Raw genomic sequence first — 22704 nt, 5'->3', positions numbered from 1 at the left:
GCGGGACGGAACCGGCGCGGCGGAGGCTGGTGGAGCTGGGGGGGTGCGTGGGGCTGCTGGGGGGGGAATTGGGGAAGGGAGGGGGTGTAGGGGAAAAGGGGGTGCGTGGGGGGGAGTGGGAGCGTGTAGGGAGTCGGGCTGAGGGGGTGCAGAGAGGGGCTGGGCCTGGGGGGGGGAATGGGTGAGTGTAGGGGAGGTTATGGGGGGGGTTGCAGGGACGTGGGGGGGGTGCACGGGGAGATCTGGGTGGGAAAGGGGTGTATGGGGGGATTGGGGGTGCGTGGGGAATGGTGGGGTGCGGGGGGGGGGGGGAGTGGTGGGATGGGGGCTCTGGGGTGCTAAAAGGGATGGGGGATTGGGGGGCCGGGGGGGTGCAGAGCCCTTGGGGACAGCCTTGGGGGGGGTAGGGGAGCCCCTCTGGCACAGAGGGACACTGCGGAGGGGGGGACGGTGGGATGTGACCCCGCCGAGGGGCTCTGCTCTCACACCCCCCCACCCTGCTCAGTCCCAGCAGGGCCACTGGGGGGGCCACCATGTCCCGGGCCATCACCTGCCTCAAGGTGAGTCCTCATCCCTATCCCCCCATCTTGGGGGGCATGAGGGCCACCCCCCCCTTTTTTTTTTTTTGGCCAGCATTTAACCCTTTACTCTCTGACCTTCCCACCCTGCCAGCAGCGGGGGGATGGCGGCGAGACCCCCCCCACCCCACCTGGATCCCCACTGGTCTTCCCGCGGGAGACGCTGTTTCGGCAAGCGAGCGGGGTCACCTACCGCATCCCGGCTTTGCTCTACGTCCCCCCGGCCGCCGCCTTCCTGGCCTTCGCCGAGAAGCGCTCCTCGGCCAGGGACGAGGACGCCAAGTACCTGGTGCTGCGCCGGGGCCGCTGGCACGGCTCCTCGGTCGAGGTGAGAAAACCAAACCGGGCTGTAGGAACAAGCGGCGACCTCCGTCACGGCGAGCTCATCCCCGGGAGCGATGCCGAGCGGTTTCGGGGTGCGGCGACGCCGGCGCGTCCGGCGGCTGAACCCCCTTTTCCTCCTTGCCGACAGTGGGGTCCGGTGGAAGAGCTGTCGGCGTTGGCGCTGCCCGGCCGCCGCACCATGAACCCCTGTCCCCTCTACGATGCGAGGAGCGGCACCGTCTTCCTCTTCTGTATCTGCGTCGAGCGGGGAAAGACGGAGCGGTGCCAAATCTGGAGGGGCTGCAGCGCCGCTCGCCTCTGCTACGCCACCAGCGCCGACGGCGGCCGCCGCTGGACCCCGCTGCGGGACGTGACGGACGAAGCCGTCGGCGCCGACCTGTCCCGTTGGGCCACCTTCGCCGTGGGGCCGGGCCACGGGGTACAGCTGGATTCGGGGCGCCTGGTCGTGCCGGCGTACACCTACTACGTGCATCGGTGCTTGTGCGGGGTCGTGCCGCTGCCTTGCTGCACCCGGCAGCACGCCCTCGTCTTCTACAGCGACGACGGCGGGCGCCGCTGGCGCAAGGGTGCCTTGGTCGGCGGCGGGCAGACGGGCGAGTGCCAGGTAGCCGAAATCGGTGGGAGCGATGCCCGCCAGCCCTTGCTCTACTGCAACGCCCGAGCGCCGCGGGGTTGCCGGGCCGTGGCGTTCAGCACCGACTGCGGGCTGCGGTTCGAGCGCTCGGCGCGGTGCGAGGCGCTGGGCGAACCGCCGCGGGGGTGCCAGGGCAGCGTGGTGAGCTTCGCCGCGCCGACCGGCAAGGAGGACGTACCGACTTGGTTACTCTACTCCCACCCCACCGACCGGCACCGCCGGCGCGATTTGGGCATCTATCTCAACCCCTCGCCGCTGGACGAAGCGGGTTGGCGGCACCCGTGGGTGCTGCACCCGGGGCCGTCCGGTTACTCCGACCTGGCTGTGTGCCCCGGCGGTTTTTTCGGCTGCTTGTTCGAGTGCGGCACCGCCAGCGCCTGCGAGGAAATCGCCTTCTGCCTCTTCACCCTGGACACCTCTGACCGCGGCGAGCAGAACCTCAAAACTTCCTAAAACAGACCCATTTTAGCAAGGGGGGGAGGGAGGGAGAAGTGTCACTTCTGACCGCCAGCAGCCGGAGCTGGCATGCACAGAGATGCCGGGACCTCACCGGGGACATTTTAGATGCACCGGAGGCTCGCCATCGCATAGCTTTTATTTGATTAACGCTTGGCTTTTTAATCACCCATCAGATAGATGTTGTTGGCAACCTGGGTGGGCGTGGAGGATCTGCTGCGGGTTGGCTGGGGGGATGCCGGCACGGCACCCGAAATGCTGCTGCGTCACCAAAAATCGGCATTTTTCACCTGGTAGCGGCAAAAAAGCAGAAGGTACCACTGAGATCAGCTAGTCCCCTGGGGAAAAAAATACCCCAAAATGGTGGTTTAGTTAAAAATACTGGCAATTCCTGTGTCCTCCCCATGTGGCAGAGAGACAATTCCCCTTTCTTACCATTTTTTAATCCCGTTTTCTTCACTTTGCTGGTTCAGGCTGAGTTTTGCCCCGTATTCCCATGGGAAAAAGCACTTAAATCTCGGGGGTTTTTTTTTTATTCTGCTCCTTAGGGGACAGGTTGTGGCATCCCGACAGTGACAGCAACCTCACATCCACGTGCTGCTGCCAAATAAAATCCTCCCAAAACGGGTGCAATCCAGCCAATATTGGGAAAATCCCAAGGGAGATGACCCCGCTGGGGAAGGATGCGGGATGGCCCCCAGCATCGTCACCTCCATCCCGCCGCTACATTTTGGGCACGCAGCACCTGGAAGAGAAGATGACCCCCCCCCCAGGGTCATGGGATTACCAGTTATTTTGGAGGGGGGGGGCCAGTCCCGGCATCCCCGTCTTACCGGTAGCGCCGGGGACAACCGAAATGTCCGCGCTGGGTCTCGTGGGCGAAGCAGAAGCGACGGCAGCGGCCGGTGTGCTGGGCGCAAGGTCGGGCGCTGGTGGGGACGGCGTCGCCGGGGGGGTCCTGGGGGACGCCGGCGATGGGGGGCCGGGGACCGGTGGCCAGGAGCAGGGCCAGGAGCAGGGCCAGGCGCGGGAGGGTCATGGTGTGGGGACGCCGGCGTCACCTGGGGTCGTATTTATGGGGTTCGGTACCGGGGAGGTGGGGTTTGGCGGCGGAGGGTGCTGCTGGATGGGGTTTAGCGACGGGCGACGGCTCGGCCTGCTGCGGCGGCTGCTGGCGGGGACATGGGGGACGCAGGGGATGGGGGGGGGACCCGTGTGAAGGTGGGCAGGGGGTGGGGGGTTGAGGAAAGCACTGGAGTTTGGGGAGGGGTGGTGTTTGTCTGGCTGCTTGGGGTGAGTGTTGGCGGGGGGGGAGAATCTGGAGGGGGATGATGCGGTGATGTGGAATATGGCTGAGTGGTGGGGACATGGGACGTGGAGTGATGGGGACGCGGGACGCGGCTGAGCGATGGGATGTGGGACGCGGCTGAGCGATGGGGGTGTGGGACATGGAGTGATGGGGACACGGGATGCGGCCGAGCAACGGACCTGGGACACGGCTGAGTGATGGGGATGCAGGACACAGCTAAGTAATGGGGACATGGAGTGATGGGGACATGGGACACAGTGGAGTGATGGGGACATACAACATGCGATGATGGGGATGTGGGATGGGTGAGTGACAGGGACACGGGAGACAGCTCAGCGATGGGATGTGGGACATGGCTGAGTGATGGGGATGTGCAATGTGGAGTGATGGGGACATGGGACGTGGCTGAACGATGAGGACATGGGATATGGAATGATGGGGACACGGCTGAGTGGTGGGGACACGGGACATGGCTGAGTGATGGGGACCTATGACATGGAGTGAGGGGGACACGGGTGAGTGACGGGATATGGGACATGGAATGATGGGGGTGAAGGACATGGTTGAGTGTTCGGGACATGGGACATGGCCGAGCGATGGAACACGGTACCCAGACCCTGGAGCAGAAGATCTCAGAGCAATGCCCACCCCAAGCCCTGCACCCATCATGTCCTTGCACCCATCATCCCCCCCCCGTGGTGCAGGACAGGGCTGGCCCCTCGGCGCAGCCGCAGCCGCCCTGAGAGAAACACACACTCCCCAACTTCTCTTGGCCTTTCCTTTGGGAATCGGCCAATTCTGGCCCATTTTCCCTGGGAGGCTCCAGGGAGGCTGGGAGTGCTCAGCTTGGGGAGGGGGGTGGTGTTTTGGGGTGCCATTGCGGTTCTGTCCCCCAGATGGGGCACCTGCGCGCCCGCTCCAACGAGGTTTTCTGCACGAAGGGGTTTTTCCAGGGTGAGAAATTGCCCCCAGTGTTGGTGGGAACCCAGCGGGATGTCCCCGACCCACCCCCCTCACCCCACTGGGACAGGATGGGATGGGGACAGGATGGGACAGGGACAAGCAGGATGGGGACAGGACGGGATGGCAACAGGCAGGATGAGTCCAGGGCAGTTTGGGGACAGACAGACAAGAGGGGGACAGGCAGGATGAGGCTGAGGCCAGGGCAGGATGGGGCCAGGATGGTATGGGGATGGGCAGGATGGGATGGGGATGGGTATAATGGGATGGGGACAGGCAGAATGGGATGGGGATGGGCAGGATGGGATGGGAACGGGCAGAATGGGATGGGGACGGGCAGGATGGGATGGGGATGGGATGGGGACAGGCAGGATGGGATGGGGACAGGCAGAATGGGATGGGGATGGGTATAATGGGATGGGGACAGGCAGAATGGGATGGGGACAGGCAGGATGGGATGGGGACGGGCAGGATGGGATGGGGATGGGTATAATGGGATGGGGACAGGCAGAATGGGATGGGGACAGGCAGGATGGGATGGGGACAGGCAGAATGGGATGGGGATGGGATGGGGACAGGCAGAATGGGATGGGGACAGGCAGGATGGGATGGGGACAGGCAGGATGGGATGGGGATGGGCAGGATGGGATGGGGATGGGATGGGGACAGGCAGAATGGGATGGGGACAGGCAGGATGGGATGGGGATGGGCAGGATGGGATGGGGATGGGATGGGGACAGGCAGGATGGGATGGGGACGGGCAGGATGGGATGGGGATGGGCAGAATGGGATGGTGATGGGATGGGGACAGGCAGAATGGGATGGGGATGGGCAGGATGGGATGGGGATGGGATGGGGACAGGCAGGATGGGATGGGGACAGGCAGAATGGGATGGGGACAGGCAGGATGGGATGGGGATGGGCAGGATGGGATGGGGATGGGATGGGGACAGGCAGAATGGGATGGGGATGGGCAGGATGGGATGGGGACGGGCAGAATGGGATGGGGATGGGTATAATGGGATGGGGACAGGCAGAATGGGATGGGGACAGGCAGGATGGGATGGGGACGGGCAGGATGGGATGGGGATGGGTATAATGGAATGGGGACAGGCAGAATGGGATGGGGACAGGCAGGATGGGATGGGGACAGGCAGAATGGGATGGGGATGGGATGGGGACAGGCAGAATGGGATGGGGACAGGCAGGATGGGATGGGGACAGGCAGGATGGGATGGGGATGGGCAGGATGGGATGGGGATGGGATGGGGACAGGCAGAATGGGATGGGGACAGGCAGGATGGGATGGGGACAGGCAGGATGGGATGGGGATGGGCAGGATGGGATGGGGATGGGATGGGGATGGGCAGAATGGGATGGGGACAGGCAGGATGGGATGGGGATGGGCAGGATGGGATGGGGATGGGATGGGGACAGGCAGGATGGGATGGGGATGGGCAGGATGGGATGGGGACAGGCAGAATGGGATGGGGACAGGCAGGATGGGATGGGGACAGGCAGAATGGGATGGGGATGGGCAGGATGGGATGGGGATGGGCAGAATGGGATGGGGATGGGGTGGGGACAGGCAGGATGGGATGGGATGGGATGGGCAGAATGGGATGGGGACAGGCAGGATGGGGGCAGGGAGGATGGGGGGGCAGGCTGGGATGGGGGGACGAGCAGCACTCCGCCCACCCCCCCCACCCCCCCCAGCCAGCGTGGCGGATCCGGGGCACCCCCCTTACCCCCCCCACCCCCCCACCCCCCCAAGGCGGGGCCTCCCCGCCCCTCCCTCCCTCCCTCCCCCCCCCCGTCCGCCCTCCCCCGGCCTCTCCCGGCGGCGGCGGCGGCTGGATGCGGGCGCTGGGGCTGGGGCTGGGGCTGGGGCTGGGGCTGGGGCTGGGGGTGCCGCCGCCGCCGCCGCTGCTGCTGCTGCTGCTGCTGCTGCCGCTGCCCCCCCCCGCCCCGGCCGAGACTTACACGGCCATGCTGAGCGTCCGGGGGGCTCTGGGCTCCGAGGGGCGATTGCTCCGCCGGCTCCGCGCTTACCTGCGGGAGGAGAGCGCCCGCCTCCGCCGCCTGGCCAGGTATGGGACCCCCACCCACCCACCCACACCTGGTCGCGATCACGCGTGGGCGCTCCCACGCAGCGCTGGGAGCACCCACTCCCCTCTTAGGAGCCATATTCCTCCCCGCCCGACTCCTGGCAGGGAGAGGAGGGGGGGGTAATCCAGCTAACACACACACACACCCCCCCCCAGCTGCCAATTTTTGGGGGTGGCCCTTAATAGGAGCTTGGGGGATCGTGGTGGGGATGGGGAGCACAGACCGGACACTGGGCACCCCACTACCCCCCCCCAGCCATGTCCCAGGAGGGGGACATAGTCCCCCCCCAACCCTGGGCTGGGGACCGGGGATGTGGGTCACGGCATCGCCAAGGCATGGGCCACCCCCACGTCCCACCAGGGATGGGGTCCAGCACCCACGGTGGGGTTTCCTCACCCTTGGCTTGGCCAAAAAGTGGATGGATGCTGGGGCAAAGCTGCCCCACTATGGGGTGGGGGGGCTAGACCCTGGAGCCCACCCCAGGGGTGTCACCACCCAGGAGCATCATAGTGTCACCCAGTGGGTGCCTTGCAGGTTTTACGAGAAGGTCCAGGCGCTGCACCAGGACCCCAAGGCCTCGGTGGACAACCCTTTGCTGGCCTTCAGCCTCATCAAGCGTCTTCACTCCGACTGGCCCAACGTCATTTACAGTGACGAAGCCACCGAGAACACCCAGGGTACGGGGGGGGGGTGCTTGGTCGTGTGTCCCCTCTGTCACCTGAGGAGAGCCAGGAGGTGATGGGGAGTGGATGGAGGAACAGAGGAACGGATGGATGAGCAGGAGAATGGGTGGTGGAGCAGGGGAATGGGTGGAGGAGCAGGGGAATGGGTGGAGGAGCAGCATGTGGAGTCCCCAGGGATGGAGAAGGGCTGATAAGGGTGACTGCACCCCAAAAGCTCATTAATCTCCCTCCGTGCACCCCATTACCCACGCTCAGCACTTCATGCCGGCTTCAAGGAGGTGGAGCAGGAGCTGCCTGGAGCCGAGGACCTGGACGGGGCAGCCCGGGCACTGATGCGGCTGCAGGATGTCTACGCGCTCAGCGTCAAGGGCATGGCCAACGGCGTCTTCCAGCCAGCCGGCGCCAGCCGACCGCCCCTCTACAGCCCTGGCCGGCGCGTGTCCCTCTCCGCCGATGACTGTTTCCACGTGGGCAAGGTGAGGGCAAACCCCGTCAGCCCACCGCAAAGCTTTTCCAGCCTGGGTTGTGGCTTCCATAGGGATAGACTTTGGGTTTTCTTCCCACGTGGATGCGGAGGGGCCTCTCTGACTCAGCCTGCAGGCATCCTCCTGCCTGCCATCGCCTCTCGGCTCTCGCCCAAATAACGAGCCTTCTCCCTGCTTTGTGGCTCAGGAAAGGGAAGAGGCAAGCTGGTGGCTCGGGGGAGACCTCCCACCCCAGCATCCTGGTTGGATACAGGGTTGGTCCCCGCCCAGGGGGAAAAGTGGGTCTGTAAATCCCTGGGAGGGGATTTGGATATTTTGATAGAGGTTTTTGTTCAGGGCAGAGTCTTCTGAGCATCACTGCAGAGCTGAGATGGAGCGTTAGAGTGGGATGGGATGGCATGAGATGGAGGTGGGGATGGGGACGGATGGGGATGCGACAGGAAAGGAAGGGATGGGGCAGGATGGAGATGGCATGGGTGGGAATGGGGATGAGGATGGGAATGGGGAGCGGACAGGATGTAATGGGACAGGATGGGTGGGAATTGCAATGGGATGGGATGACATAGGATAGAATGGGATGTGATAGGATGAGACAGGGTAGGGACAGGATGGGAGGGGATAGGTGTGGGATTGGGATGAAGATGGTGATGGGGATAGGATGGGGTGAGAAAGGGATGGGATGGGTCAGGATGGGATGAGGATGGGACGGTACAGGAGAGCATGGGATGGGATGGGATGGGACGGGATGGGATGGGATGGGATGGGACAGGGTGGGGATGGGATGCAGGCCAGGCTGGCCCAGCCGGCGGGTCTGGGCGGTGCGCTGCCTCGCAGGTGGCCTACGACACGGGCGACTACTACCACTCCATCGCGTGGCTGGAGGAGGCCGTCGGCCTCTTCCGCCTCTCCTATGGCAGCTGGAATCCCGAGGATCGGAGCAGCCTGGAGGATGCTCTGGACCATCTCGCCTTCTCCTACTTTATGGTACAGCCGTGAGTCCCATCCCCATCACCCTGGTGCCCGGTGGAGCCGAACCGTGGGCACGGGGATGCTCATGGGCTCTCTGCTCCCCCATCCAGGCTGGAAACATCTCCCATGCCTTGAGCCTCTCCAAGGAGTTTCTCCACTACGGTATGTGGGGCAACCTTGGAGGTGGGGAGAGGTTTTGGAGTGTCCCCATCACCTCTTCATGGCACCAGCCTCCTTCACCCCATTTCTTGCCCCCACGTGGGGTGATTCTCCAGGGACTGATGCCGGGGGAAGGGGGATGATGGGGACACAGCGTTTTCGGGTGACACCACCTCTCCGGCAGACCCCAGTAACCGAAGGGTGGCGAGGAACGTGGCCAAGTACGAGAAGCTGCTGGAGACGGGGATGGCGGCAAGCGCCGGACCCCTGCGGCGTCCCAATGGCACCCGCCTGCAGAGCCGCGATGCCTACGAGGAGCTGTGCCAGCGCCCGGGGGGGCAGGTGGGGCTGGCAGGGGGGGTGCCACGGTCCCCCACCCCACCACTGTCCCCCTCCTCATACCCTCCTTGGTCGTCTCTCTCCCCAGCCGTCCCCGGAGCAGCTTCCGCGCCTTAGCTGCTCCTACGAGACCAACGGCAGCCCCTACCTCCTACTCCAGCCTGCCAAGAAGGAGGTGGTCCGGATCCGGCCCTACGTGGCATTGTACCATGATTTCATCAGCGACGCCGAAGCTGAGACCATCAAGGAGCTGGCGGGACCCTGGGTGAGCCATCCCCAGGGTTGTCCATCTCCTGGAGGAGGATGCTCCAAGAGCTGGTGGTCCAGGGTGGACCTCCCTGAGCATGCAGAGATAGGAGGGGTTTTAAGCCAGGGCTTGGCCAAAGACTTCTGCAGTGAGACACTGGGGGGGAGATGAGCCCAGCTTAGCACCGAGGCCCCCCCCAAAAGATTCTGGGGAGAAACCAGGTCCATGCATGCACCTGAACCCCTTCCCAGCCAGGCTTGACGTGGTGACACCCAACTGCTTTGGATCCAACTGCTACCACTGCTTCCATCACCCCGGTGGGACACGCTGGGGTGGGGCTGTTTGGCCACCAGCTGGTATAAACCACCCCCCCCCCCCAGTTTTGACCCCGATTGGGGTCCCTGCTTGGTGTGGGGGGTCCCCATCTGCAGCAACATTCCCCCCCCACCAATGTGTCCTCCAGCTGCAGAGGTCCGTGGTCGCCTCTGGAGAGAAGCAGCAGAAAGCCGAGTACCGGATAAGCAAGAGGTAGTAGCCACCCCCTCCCCTGTCCTCCAGCCAGTGGGACCACCACGGCCCCATTGCCACCACCAAGGTGGCGGTGAAGCCATGCTGGGGAAGCCCGGGTCCTCCACACCCAGCAGTGCCACGAGGGTTAAGCCCAGCCCTGTGTGAATTTTGGGGGGGGGCTGAAGGTGGGGTGTTCCCGCAGCGCCTGGTTGAAGGACACGGCCGACCCGGTGGTGAGGGTATTGGAGCAGCGCATCGCTGCCGTCACCGGCCTGGATCTGCGGCCACCCTACGCCGAGTACCTGCAGGTGGTCAACTATGGCTTGGGAGGTCACTACGAGCCACACTTCGACCACGCCACGGTCAGGGAGCTGCTTGAGTGGTCCGTGGGGTGGTTCCTGTTGGGATGGTCCTTGGGGTGATCCTGGGATGGTTCCTGGGGTGGTCTCTCACACAGTCACCAGGGTGGTCCCTGGGATGTTCTTGGAAATGGTCCTTGGGGTGGTCTTTGGGGTGCTCTCTGGGCTGGTCCCTCAGATGGTCCTGGAAGTGGAGCCTGGGGTGGTCCCCGTGATGGTCCTGGAATGGTTGCCTGGGGGGGAGGTCCCTGGGGGTGTCCCCATGGTGCTCCCTGGGATAGTGCCTGGGATGTTCCTGGGAAGGGAGGGAGAGAAAAGAAGGGAGAGGGAGAGATTTCCCTGGGGGCAGCTCAGCCACCAGCTCTGTTAGGGTGAGGTACCTCCAGGCCAAGCCGTGTCAGCGTGGGACTGACTGTCCCCACCTCCTTGCTCTTGGGGCAGTCCAGGAAGAGCCCCCTTTACAGAATGAAGTCGGGCAACAGGATCGCCACAGTCATGATCTACGTGAGTTCTCCCCCCATTTCCGAGCCTAGAGAGACTGCACTTGCATGGCCATCAGTAGGGTTCAGAGTGAACAAGGTTTGGGATGGGTGAGGGCAGCCCTAAACCAAACCATGGTGGGGTGTTAAATGACAACATCTGCAGAGCATTTAAGAGCCTGTGCCATGTTGTAGCGAGGGAAGTGCTGTGGGGGACAAAGGGAGGTTCTGTGCCTCAGTTTCCCCATGGAAAGCAGCCACATCACAGGGGAGAGGGGAGATAGAGCTATGGCTCATATTTTTTCTCCTTTTCCAGCTGAGCGCGGTGGAGGCTGGCGGCTCCACTGCCTTCATCTACGCCAACTTCAGCGTGCCCGTGGTTAAGGTGAGGGAGACCTGCATGAGCCCCCCAGGAACAGGGAAGGGGGGGATGCTGCTCTTTTGTGCCTCATCTCTCGCAGGGAGTTGTGGCCGAGCCTGTCCGGATGCCAAACCCCCACCCTGGGCCTCCCATCTGTGTTTTGGGATGCCCAAATCCAATCTCGGGGATCCCAGCCCTGTTTTGGGATGCCAAAACCCCAACTCCAGGGGTCCCAGCTCTATTTTGGGGTGCCAAACCACAATTCTGGGGCTCCTGGCTTTGTTTTAGAGTACCAAACCCCAATCCCAGCATTCCCAGCTATGTTTTAGGGGTTCTAAGCCCCAACCCTTGGGCTCCTGCCTGTTTTGGAGTGCTAAACCCCAACCCCAGGGCTCCCAGCTCCATTTTGGGGTGCCAAACCCCAATTCTGGGGCTCCCGGCTCTGTTTTAGGGGTGCCAAACCCCAGAGCTCCCACCCCCTCTCTGCTCCACAGAATGCAGCTCTCTTCTGGTGGAACCTGCGGAGGAACGGGGACGGTGACGGGGACACGCTGCACGCTGGCTGCCCCGTCCTGGCTGGGGACAAGTGGGGTGAGAGACGGTGCCTGGTGTCACCCCGGGGTGACATGGGGTTGGGAGAGGCAGCTCTGCCAGCAGGGAGGCGAGAGGGGCTGGGAACCCAGAAAAATTCTGGGCAATAGGGAAAAATATGTCTCCAATACTGGAGCGGGTTCGGAAAGGGGTGCAGGGGGATGGAGGCAGACAGGGGTCCTTGTCCTTGTCCCTTCCAGTGGCAAATAAGTGGATCCACGAGCACGGGCAGGAGTTTCGGCGGCCGTGCAGCACTGACCCGCAAGACTGAGCTGCCGTGGGCTCAAGGACGTAGCACCCGTGGGTGGCAAAGCCACCCTCGCGCAGCGTGTCCCCAAGGCTGCCAGCGAGAGGAGGGAGGGACGGGGTTGGCAGCGGCGCGGGGTGCTATCAGGGGTGGTGGCACTTGCTCAGCCATGGCTGAATCTGGTGAGAATAAAGTCAAAAGACACTAAACTGGAGTCGGGGGGAAATACCTCAGTGTGGTACCTGACCGGATGATGTGGGGGTGTGTATGCGTCTGTGTCCCCCCACATCCCTGCCCCACCCCGATTCCAGCCTGGACTCTAAATGCGCCCTCAAGCCCCCTCCTCCAGCCCTAGATGAAAAGTCTCTCTGCTAAAAGGACTGGCGGTTAGTGACGTGGTATTTCTATGGTAATCGGTAGGCTTCAGAGTGAACAGAATGGCCATAGCGGACCAGAGCAAAGACACTACACTATCCTTCCTCAAAGAAACCTGCTGCAGTGCCTGGCTGCATCTTGGGCCTGATCGTGCAGCCCCATACTCTGCTCTCATCCCGACAACAGCATGGGGGCCCCCCGTCCTCTGCACCCCAGAAGGGTGTTTGGGTTTTTTTTTCAGGGCAGTCACTGTAAGAGGGACCTTGGGGAGGGAGAAGGCAGCCACTGCCTTCCAGCCGCCCTGGCCCCCAGCCTGCCCGTGCTCGGACCACGCTTGCGCAAGTGTCGCTCCCCCGGGGCCCCGCAGACAAGCTCCCTTTCTCCAGCCTGACCACAGCACCTGCGTGACTGGAAGGCAAAAAGAGGCAGGAGGGCTCTCCGGCAACTCCTGGAGATCGGGCAAGGAGCCCACGCTCCATGCTGCTCTCCCCGGGCGCTTCCGAGGGGGGACAGCCCGGATGAAGCGAGAGTCAAGCTGGAGGACACCATCAGCCCCTACCTAGAAACTCCCCAACTCCACATCCATCCAGCCTCATCTGTGCGACGTTTGGACGAGATTAAAATCCTCCTGGACGGAGAGGCTGTGGGTACCGCAGCCTGGGGAGACCCGGCTCCCCAGGGGGGTCCAGGCCACCCCGTCACCTCTCAGCCTTTTTGCTAGCTAGAAGGAAAAGGACAAAAACTGGGGAGGGGGATAGAAACACCAGGCAGACCTCTCCCAGAGCTCTCCTGCTTGTTTTGGGTTAAAAAATGTGCATTTATCACTCCCTGGCTGGGTTTATCCAGCCCCGGATTAACCCTTCTGCAGACGCACAGGGGATGGGCAGGGAAACAGGAGCTGGAGCACCAGGAGGATGATACAGGAGCCCTTTTGGGCTCTGTTAGGCCTGCGTGAATGTAAAACAGCCTGCAAAATTTCAGAGCAAATTTCCCCAAATTCCTGCTCTTCAGATAGGAACCACCACCCCAGCATTCAGGGTATTATAAAACAGACGGTTCAACACAGCACAGGTTACTTAACAGCCAGAGCGCCGTGGTTTATTACTTTCAGATGTTTCTGTACACGTGGGAGCCATCGGTCACAGAGAGGAGGGGAAAAAGCAAAAGCTGTGGCTAAAGCATCCCCCCCTCCTCCCCACCTCAGACCGCGGAGAAGGGATGGGGGAATATTTCGGATGACGGGAGGCTTTCGTGAGTCACCAGAAAAACCCAAGGCTTGGGTCTGGCCCCGGGGATCATAGAATCATTTAGGTTGGAAAAGACCTTTAAGAGGATGTCCCAGGAACAGCCGGATCGACACCCTTCCTCCACAGGCTGCTCCGAGGAGCCCGAGTACCGCAGCTGAAGGGAAAGAAGGAGTTCCTACCCCAGGCTTTTCACAACTGCTTTTATTTGTAGGCGAGAGAAACGGACACCGAACAAGACACGAACAGGATGAGGCTGACAAGGGACACAGAGCGCGGTCTCCGGAGAACTGACATACACACATACACACACATTTTCCTTTTGGAAACAGCAGCACGTGGTAAGAGATCACCCTGCCAGACTGGGAAAGCTTGGCCTAAACCAGCCAAGCATCCACCAGCAAAGCTCGGAGCAGACACCCAAGCACTATCCTGCAGGTTTTGGATGCCTTACGGCCAATGTGCTGAGGGTGCAGCGTTACCGGACAGATCAGGGCAGATGATACAGCCAAGGGAGGCAGGTTTGGGCAACACAAACGGCAGGTTCAGGTTGTGAGAGGAGCACCAGGCTCAGAGAGGGGTGTTATAATGCACCAGGGCCAAGTTTTCTTGGAAATGGCAGCCCATAAACTTTTTTTTTTTTTTTTTGGACCTTACCTGAAGATCTAGGTCTAGATTTTCAGGAGTGTTGAACACCAGTTCAAACCAGTGAATGGCTGATTGCCAGACACCTCTGAACATCTATCCTCCCAGGCCCTTTGACACTCAAAACAAAAGGCAATAGCGGAGGGGAGGAGAAACATCAGTGCTAAAGTCAAGGAGGTGGAGAACATCAGCACAAAGCTGTTTGCTCTCTCCTGTTCCAATACCTGCCCCGCTGCTCCCCTGTTCACTGAAGACCCTGTTGAATGTGGCAGCACACTAATAAAAGTTTTTGGAGTCCTGGGATGGTCTTGCCGAGCGAGAAGCCAGCAAGTGGCTTTGCCCTATCGCAATTGCTCAGCCCTACGCTGCAGAGAGAGGAAAAGGAAGGAGGTTCTCTCTGAACTGTCCCAGCACAGTATTTACTGGGCTACTGGTGTTACCAATGGGATCTCTCACAACACCACCACCTCTGAGAGCTCCCTGACCATGAGCTCAGTTTAGAAGTCACTCCATGCTTTACTGTAGAACTTACTTTTTTTTTTTTTTTCAGAGAGTGTCTTGGTTGCAGAGAAAATGACCTCCAGCTGCAATAAGCATCGGTGGTTTTAATTGGCTTTGGTATCATCTCCCACCCACTTCACATCTGGACCAGGGCAGGCTGAAGACAAAAAAAGAGAAGGCTCAAAAGAAAAGTGAGCTCCATACAGCAACATGATTTGGCAACCATTTCAAGACCAAGTGTCTGCGTCTGTACATATCGATTGCCCCAGTCACTAACAGTGTTTTCAAAACACCAGCACGGAGGAACTGTGCTAGCTTAAGCATGTGTGAAGACACACAGCCGAGCTCTGCATTTGCAGGATCTGTATTCAAGGCAAAACTACATGCTTCTGCAATACAGGAATCGTCTTTTTCCAACAATCTCAATGCTCCTGGAATCTACGAGTCACCCAGGGTTTTGTTCAGTGCATATAATCCAGGAGCTGGCAAAACCCACCCTGGGTCTGATTTGAAAAATTTAAGAAGCCAACCCCACAACAAACCAGCCTCCCAAACTGCATCTTCTGCTCCTGCCGAGCCTTGGGATTTTCCACTGTGAAAGTTTCCACCAATCCTCAATCCAACAACTGGAACAAAAGCAAGAGAGATTTCTAAATACTCAAAAGCGCCAGCATTAAACCAGCATCCTTTCAATTCAGACAGCCTCCTCCTGTTTATCTGCTTTTACACAGAGACAGTACAATGCTGCAGGCTGTGGGAAAATGCAGTGACAAGCTGGTAGTTAGGGGGGGATTTTCTAGATGTCCTCATTTTTCATGAGTCAAAGAGAACATTTCTTCTCTCTGCAGTTACTTTTACCATGGTCTGTGCTATCCTTCACCTAAATACCATTTACCTCTGCCTGTAGCTCCCTGAAAAGGCAGAAAAAACTGCAACAGGAGCATTAATATTTTTCAAAGTACAGTCTCAAAAATGTTTGTGGCTCGACACAGCCGAAAGGAATTCCCCCTCCACCCACCCACACACTATTGCTGTTGTCCCTGTAGTCGCCTTTTTTTGAAGCCAGCACTACATGAATCCCTGAACCGCTACCTATTCTGCGCAAGTCAGGACTGAGAGCTTGGCACGGAGCAACGCCACATTAAATAGGCTGTTGAAATATTTATTTTTTCACTCACTTCTCAAATGTTAACAACAAAATATAGTTCTGGGGAGCCCACAGGATTCAGAAACAGTCATTCATTTCCCAGTGGTGCTTCTACAGAATACAAAACTGATTTTCTTTTGCTTTCCATGGAGGGTTTTGTTTGGTTTTTTTAAGATCTCACAAACTGTAAAAGCAAATGAAAGGGATAACATGAGAGGCAAACGCAAGGAGTTACCGCAGCGAATCACTCAAAGCCAGATCCTCCAAGTTACTTCAGCACAGAGGAATGTGACTTCACCGAGATCATTCATGAGTACGACAACAGGCACATGCTTAACTATCCCATAAAGTGATACTCTGGACATACACACTGTATTATTTAATCTCTAACAATTTGAACACAGGAGTAATCTGGAAAGGACTGAGAATTTTGCCAATTTTCAGGATACAGTTGGGGAAAGTGCTATTTTGCATCTCAACTACTGAAGATCCATTTAATCCATCAGCAACTAGAACAGGGGTGGACATTACATCAAGGTCACAGCAAACTAATGCAATAATTAACACGGCGACTTACAGAGGGAAGCGCTGGGAGCCAGCAATTGCTCTTTTAACACCTGAGTGCTGATGGCCAAAGTGCCAGGAGAGAGGAAAGCTCTCTGGAATGAGGCTTTCCTGTCTCTAATTCAGGCATTTCCCACCCCGATGTGTCAGGGAAGGGACACAAAGCAAGGCCATGACTGCCGTGTCCAGGGCTCACATGGGAATGAATCAGAGGAGATGAGCGGCTCTCCATCAGGGTAAATGGCAACGTTAAACCAGGCTTTGTCAGCTCTTCACACCATCTCCCTTTGCCCCACCTGCGCCTCTCAAATGCCAAGAATTCATGATGGCTCTTGTCACAGGACGTACGCATAGATGCACATCGCAGCTCCCAAATCAGGCCAACAACAGAACTCTGCCTCAGCAAAACAGCGTTAAAATAACTGCTTTCATCATACAGCATCGAGAGGTTATGGACTCAAGGCAAAAAAAAAAAAAAAAAAAAAAAAAGAAATTTCAGACATCCACCAGCAAAATATTGAGGATAACTGCTCCAAAACGTGTCTGCTCTTATGCTCAAGAGTGATTCTTAGGTGAAAGCAATCTGACGAACTGTCTGTGGATAATTTAACCCTGAAGAAAAGCTCTCCGTGCAACTACTGCATTTACATGGAAATATGGAAGGCAGGCAGCAAAACGATCTAGGAAGCGACAGTGAAGACAAGGTCTTTCCTCCAATACTGGGGGGAGCATAATGCAGCAGCAGCTGCCTACACCTCTGCATCAACATCAGCAGGACTGACTCCAAGCTCTTCCAGGGTTTTATCTACTGCCCTTTTTGCATTTTTTCATCCAAAAGGTGCTGATCTCTGCTCTCAGTTGTGTGTAGCAGCTACAAGATGGGAAGCATAAACACATTCCAGGCACAGAGAATGGCCTAACAGGCAAACTGCCTGCAGACCACGTTGTTACTGCTGCTCTTGGGTCTTCCCCATAAACGCAGGCCCAGAGTCCCCTGCCTGTTATGTGTCTGCAGTAGACAAGAGTTATCCAGGCTATTTTTCTCAGTGAGAACTTGAAACAGGTATTAAGAAAGCCGCAAGACTGAAATGAAGCTCATGGTCCCCCCTCGCTTTTTTGTTTTACAATCCTGTCTAACTTTGCACAGGAAAGTAGCATCTAGGCTCTTTCTGCAGCTTAACCCATAAGGCTGACATTGGTGAGACAAAACCTGAGCTCCCAATGAAGCCGATTCCTCATCTGCTTTAGGGGAAAGAAACGTGTATATAAAAAACAAACCTAAGGGGCACTTCAAAGACGATTAGACGATTCCATGGAGAAATCCTGAAGCCTTTGGCTATACTGCAATGCCCTCGGTGGATCTGGACTGCCAACAGCCCCTTTGCTGTTGGGTCCAAGAAAGCCTGAGAATTGATAGAGATCGGTATGATTGACTACTTGGGATTTCAGGAGGTCTTTCCTTGTGGCAGCAGAGAGGAGCCCACTTCCAAGGGCCTGAAGAGCTTTTCATGGTCTTCAGTACAAGCTGCTTCCCAGCAAGGAAGTCCCTAAGCATTTACACATTCTGGAGAACTAGTTCTAGGGGATGAATCTCACACCAACTTCTCACTGCTGCTGAACTGGAGAGATGAAAGGATATGGATACATCACAGTGGCCTCTGGTGCAGTTTATTTACAACAGGACTCAGTGCTGGAGAACACCAGGGTATTAACAAGCAGGAAACACACTAGGAGGGAAAAAGGAGAGTGGAAGAAAGGTCACACGTTAAAATCAAGGTATTCTCTGCAGATATTTGGCTCTGCAACACCCTAAATTTAGTTGATTAGCCAAGGTAAAAGAAGGCCAAAAGGAGTCTATCATGCAGGTTAAAATCAGCATTGATGCACTCAACAATAACTTGTAAGCTACGTAATAGTGAGAAGCACAAAAGCTTAATATGTTGCTGTCTGTGGCTTAAGGACACAATAAAGCCAGCAAGCCACCTCACTTTCTCCAAGCCTCTTGTTTTAAAGCTGCTTTTGCTACAACCATAATAGCAGAAGCAACAGGCTACCACCTTCAAAGACTCACAGAGATAGCACAGGTTGCCAAATACCTGGTGAGGATTCAACATTACAATGTAGTAGTCCTTTCGCCTTCTCCCTCTCTCACCATTTACACATTAACCTACATCATATCCTTTCACTGGATTTAAAATAGGCAGTCCACAGTCCTACACTTCTACTGTTTCATCCCCAAGGGCACAGGTTAAAGGGGAAAAAAAGAAAGGGAACATCCAGGGATACCCCTTCAGCACTGTCAGTCCTACAGCATTACACATTTTGGGGCTTACAGCTTTTTTTGAAGAATTCTTAGCTAAAAGCAGGAAGACTTTTCAGGACTGCCACAGAAACCTGTTTATTTTACCATTCACCTGAAAGACGATCCTAAAACAGATTAGCACCTTCCATGAGGTCTGTGTTGGTTTAGTTATTAGCTTTATGGTACTGTAACTAAGACTTCGGGAGTTTTTCCAATCAACCTTATCAGTCACAACCTACTCTCACCGCTGTGTGGCTGAGCGCAGAGGCCTGGCTTCTACAGTTCATTATGATATGAAAACACATGGGATCAGTATGGAAAATCTGCAATGTGAAGCACACAGTTTTATCTGTCTAATCTCACCAGTATTTCTCGGCCAAAGAAGTGTGGTGCAAGTTGTTTCCAAAACACAGGGCCTTGATTACTTAAATAAAATACTATTTAAACTAAATACCATAAAGCTTGTAATTCTGCCTTCTGGCAGGCTATAAAGAAAGGAATCAGCTGGGGAGGATCTGCTTTGCTCCTCCCCTCCATGGAAGGTTTCATTAACACAAGTTAATATGCGAGTAGTTTAGAGAGAACACATAAACATCGAATATATTACTGGCTGTGATTCAAAGCTGTTTGTTTACATGTGGTTTTTAGCATTATGCTAAAACTCCAACATCCCACATTGAGAGCAAGAGCTCTGCTCAAGGACTGCACAGCTCAAGCACCCACAGAGCCTTACCACTGGAAGCCACCAATGGGCTCTGTAAACCTGTGACGGATCAGGAACGTCGCAACAGCTTCAGCAACCTGGGGGGGGGGGGGGAAATTGGTCAGAATTTAAAGGGACACAAAGATAACAAGAAATCCAGTCAGTTTCCAAAGCCTGCAGCATCTCCAACAACAGTTCATGTCCCCAGGATCCTCTTGCTGAATCAAGTTTGCTCCTTCAAAACTAAGAGCTCTGTGTAACACGCTTTTATATAAAAAAAGGAACTACGTGCTTCCATCTTTATTCTGACACTGATCTCACAATCAAGATCTGACCAAACTTTTTCTCCACCTCTTTCAGTAATTCTTAAAACAATGCCCAAATTTAGCAGGGAAAAAAGATCTCGTGAAATCACAATGCAAGTTGTTCCTATAAAGAACAAATCAAGACAGTAACCTGACAGGAATAATACCGCCTAGAATGTTTAAAAAGAATAAAAATGTAAGAACTCAGTATGTTTAGATAAAAATCCCTATTTCAGATTGGTAAAGTGATGCACAGAAAGGCTGAGTTTTACACTCACAGCAGTCAGTGTAGAACAAGCTTTAAAACCAGATGTGTTTCCAACCACAGGCTCCATGGGTTGCACCACATTCCTGCTTCTATCTGGACACTAACTTCAGCAGTACTCAGAAGCAGCACTGCTCTGTCAGTGAGCTGTCTGAGTAACATTTGTTTTGTATTTGGAAAATGTGAGCCACCCAACTCAGAAAAACAGAGACCAACCCCAAAAGCTGCAGCGTAGTACAAGGGAGAGTGGAGAACTTAAAGAGGAAAGGCAGGGAGGACAAATCCACACTCCACATGGTAAGAGTTAGTTGTATCACCACTAGACTGAGAGTTAAATCTGTAACCTAGCCAAGCCCTGCGTCATGTAACATCTCAGCCCAGGCTTTCCAGCCAGCTTAAAAATCCAAGCTGTTTTGCAAATAGCCATTTAAGATATGTCAAAAAATGCCCCTGAAGTATAATCTTTGCTTCATAGTAAACAACGGACCCCTTTTGCATTTAAGCCATGAAGACCGTGACTTATCTAGCTTCAACCCTACAGTGGGGCTCACCTTGTCTGGAGCATCTTCATGGACTGCATGGCCACACTGTGGGAGGACCTGCATCTGAAACTTCCCTGCAGATCAAAAGAGTCATCACTGGAGCTGGTTTTTAAGTGGTCTTGATTTCTAACAGCAATAGTTTAGGCAAGCAGTTCTTGTGCACACAGGAAATGTCAGACACTACACCCTTAAAAGCACTGTGAATTTATGAACTCTTCTAAAAAAGGTCTCACATTCTTTACAAACAAACCTGACTAAATCTCACTATATGCATCTGGTGAAGAGGGACCAGGGAAGGCACGGAAGCCTAGGGCAAACTGTACAATACACACAGCAGACCTCTCTGCAAAGAAAGCAAGAACCAGCTGCTTAATTCATCTTCCCCATGTGTAACTAAAGCATGTTCCCAGGAGTTAAAATGAAGCTAGACTTCTTAGAGCTTCTCAATGCAGGTGAGACTACTTTTCAGAGTTGGAACCATTATCAGATCTATCTTAATGTAATGTTTACCCTGCTACCCCATATTACTTTCCAGTACTGGTTGCTCTGGAAATCAGTGAAGATGGGATGGGGAAGAAACCAAAAAACCAAACCACAAAACATTAATGCAGATGCTGAATTTTGGTCTGATATCTGCCAGAAACACCGGGAGACCAGACAGTTTTGGATGGTCCCAAGTGTTCTAGCTAAGAGCATCAGGAATGTAGTTAGAAAGGGAAAATACAGATTAGAAAGAAGCCCTTCCAATCATTTTGATCCAAGAGAAGTGTGATAGCCCCATTGCTGGAAACATTGAACACTAGACTGAACAAAAACCATGGCAACAGCCCTTCACAACTTTTAATTCAACCTTTCCCTTCTCAAATTCTCCACTTTACCTACAACCACAGACAGCTAAGAGAACACTTTGGGATGGACTAATTCTTTAATGCACATTTGTTTCGATATAGACTGCACCTGCTAAAAGGCCATTCCAGCTATCTCTTGTTTGTGTACCCATAGCAACAAGCTATCATCCAAAAAGAGCATTACAGTAAGGATAGAGTAACAATATTAAATATTTACCTTGCATCTGCCCAATTGTTAGATCTTTATCCAGCCTGTCAACACCTACAATCAAATAAACAGATGTATTGGAGAAAAGCCAGAGAGAACATGACTGTCTAAGCAGGGCTTTACTTCACATTTTGAAGGCGACATTTGGCTTGAAAAACTCAAAAGAAACATCATCTCTGACACCCACAAGGACTCTTCACTGCTGCACTGCAAGACAGTAAAGCGACAGGAAAGAATCCCAGCCAAAAATGCATGAACACATCCTTCCCCACAACTTAAAAGGGTGGTTAACTTGGCTACGCACTTAATTTCCTATCAGGATACAAAAAGGGCCTACAGCTGGCTCTAAAACATCGACAATTTGACTTTCAGTTGAAAAGTTCAAATTACATCCATATATACAGGAAAATATCATAGTAATGGAGGCTGAAGGGTAGCTTTGATCTGTCCTGTTTGCTCTTCTTCCACATCATACAAGTAAAACATCCACCCAACAGCAGCAATACACAGTATATGTCATTATGTGCTATTGTGATATTAAGAGGCTCTGAACTAATTCCAGATCTGCACAGATCAAATGGACTGGTTTGTGGTATTTCAAGATACATAGAAAAGCCAAGGTAGAAGAAACAGGTCCAGTATTCTCAGAGAAAGACATTAGCCAAATGCTGGCGTATTCTCTAAAATACAAGTAGGACATCACTGAAGTGAACAGTCACTGAACCTAAGCAGGACTGGAAGAGACACGTACCAGCTAAAAGCAAAAGCTTTGGAGTTGGACAGCTTAGAAAGAGGTTAGATAAACCCCTGAACCAGCCATCCCAGTACTTTTCTGTTTTCGCCAGTTCAATTCGCCACGTGTATAAGTGCTCCTTCTTTGTCTGCAGGGAGGAGAGAGAGCTCTGCATTAGTGATCAGTAAAACAGCCGAAATAAAATGAACTCGGAGTGCCATTTGGAAGTGTATATATATAAAAAATACTGGCTCCCTCTGGTGGATTACACACCTCCAGGGATGACCCTCCTTGCTCCTAAATTTCTCTCCAAATCACAGCCAAAGCACACAAGTAGGGAACAAGAAAGTGAGCAGGAGCTACACTTATAGATCAAGAGAATGTTGCAGTATTCAGGGCACTCAATTTGCTATTTTTACTTGCACAAATAGCTCACAAATTGCCTGAAAGTTCAGATTTGGCTCTCACTTAGGTGACACAGAAATACAAGGGGCTAAGCTGG

The 22704-nt window shown here is 55.2% G+C and overlaps 3 protein-coding genes across 6 annotated transcripts in view; 2 read left to right on the top strand and 1 right to left on the bottom strand.

Moving 5' to 3' along the window:
• Positions 1–11: 11 nt before the first annotated feature.
• On the top strand, positions 12–2027 carry NEU3 (neuraminidase 3). Of its 4 annotated transcripts, none has more exons than XM_075050295.1 (4): positions 12–43; positions 506–560; positions 676–906; positions 1051–2027. In XM_075050295.1, the coding sequence occupies exons 2-4, from the start codon at positions 534–536 to the stop codon at positions 2008–2010; spliced, it is 1218 nt and encodes a 405-aa protein (XP_074906396.1). In that variant the 5' UTR covers positions 12–43; positions 506–533; the 3' UTR covers positions 2011–2027. The 4 variants fall into 4 exon arrangements, with proteins under 4 accessions (XP_074906396.1, XP_074906395.1, XP_074906394.1 ...); XM_075050294.1 differs by having other exon boundaries at positions 17–43; positions 673–906; XM_075050293.1 differs by lacking the exon at positions 12–43 and having other exon boundaries at positions 428–560; positions 673–906.
• A 4120-nt stretch (positions 2028–6147) lies between these two features.
• P4HA3 (prolyl 4-hydroxylase subunit alpha 3) lies at positions 6148–12059 on the top strand. The gene is made up of 13 exons (XM_075050292.1): positions 6148–6372; positions 6926–7068; positions 7330–7550; positions 8394–8543; positions 8639–8690; positions 8872–9029; positions 9115–9291; positions 9737–9801; positions 9986–10145; positions 10584–10646; positions 10938–11006; positions 11477–11573; positions 11774–12059. Exons 1-13 carry the CDS (start codon positions 6272–6274, stop codon positions 11842–11844), a joined length of 1527 nt encoding a protein of 508 aa, XP_074906393.1. The 5' UTR covers positions 6148–6271; the 3' UTR covers positions 11845–12059.
• A 3672-nt stretch (positions 12060–15731) lies between these two features.
• PPME1 (protein phosphatase methylesterase 1) overlaps positions 15732–22704 on the bottom strand; it is a 31111-nt gene continuing 24138 nt past the window's right edge. The window contains exons 10-14 of the mRNA XM_075050291.1: positions 22221–22350; positions 21479–21523; positions 20423–20487; positions 19332–19399; positions 15732–18023 (exon numbers count right to left, since the gene is read on the bottom strand). Coding sequence (XP_074906392.1) covers positions 18005–18023; positions 19332–19399; positions 20423–20487; positions 21479–21523; positions 22221–22350 — 327 coding nt within the window. The 3' untranslated portion in view covers positions 15732–18004. The remainder of the gene's footprint in view (positions 18024–19331; positions 19400–20422; positions 20488–21478; positions 21524–22220; positions 22351–22704) is intronic.

Source organism: Buteo buteo, chromosome 18 (genome assembly GCF_964188355.1).
Source record: "Buteo buteo chromosome 18, bButBut1.hap1.1, whole genome shotgun sequence".
NCBI lineage: Eukaryota > Metazoa > Chordata > Aves > Accipitriformes > Accipitridae > Buteo > Buteo buteo.
The sequence above is the reverse complement of the archived record's forward strand: the minus strand, read 5'-3'. Positions and strand labels throughout refer to the sequence as shown.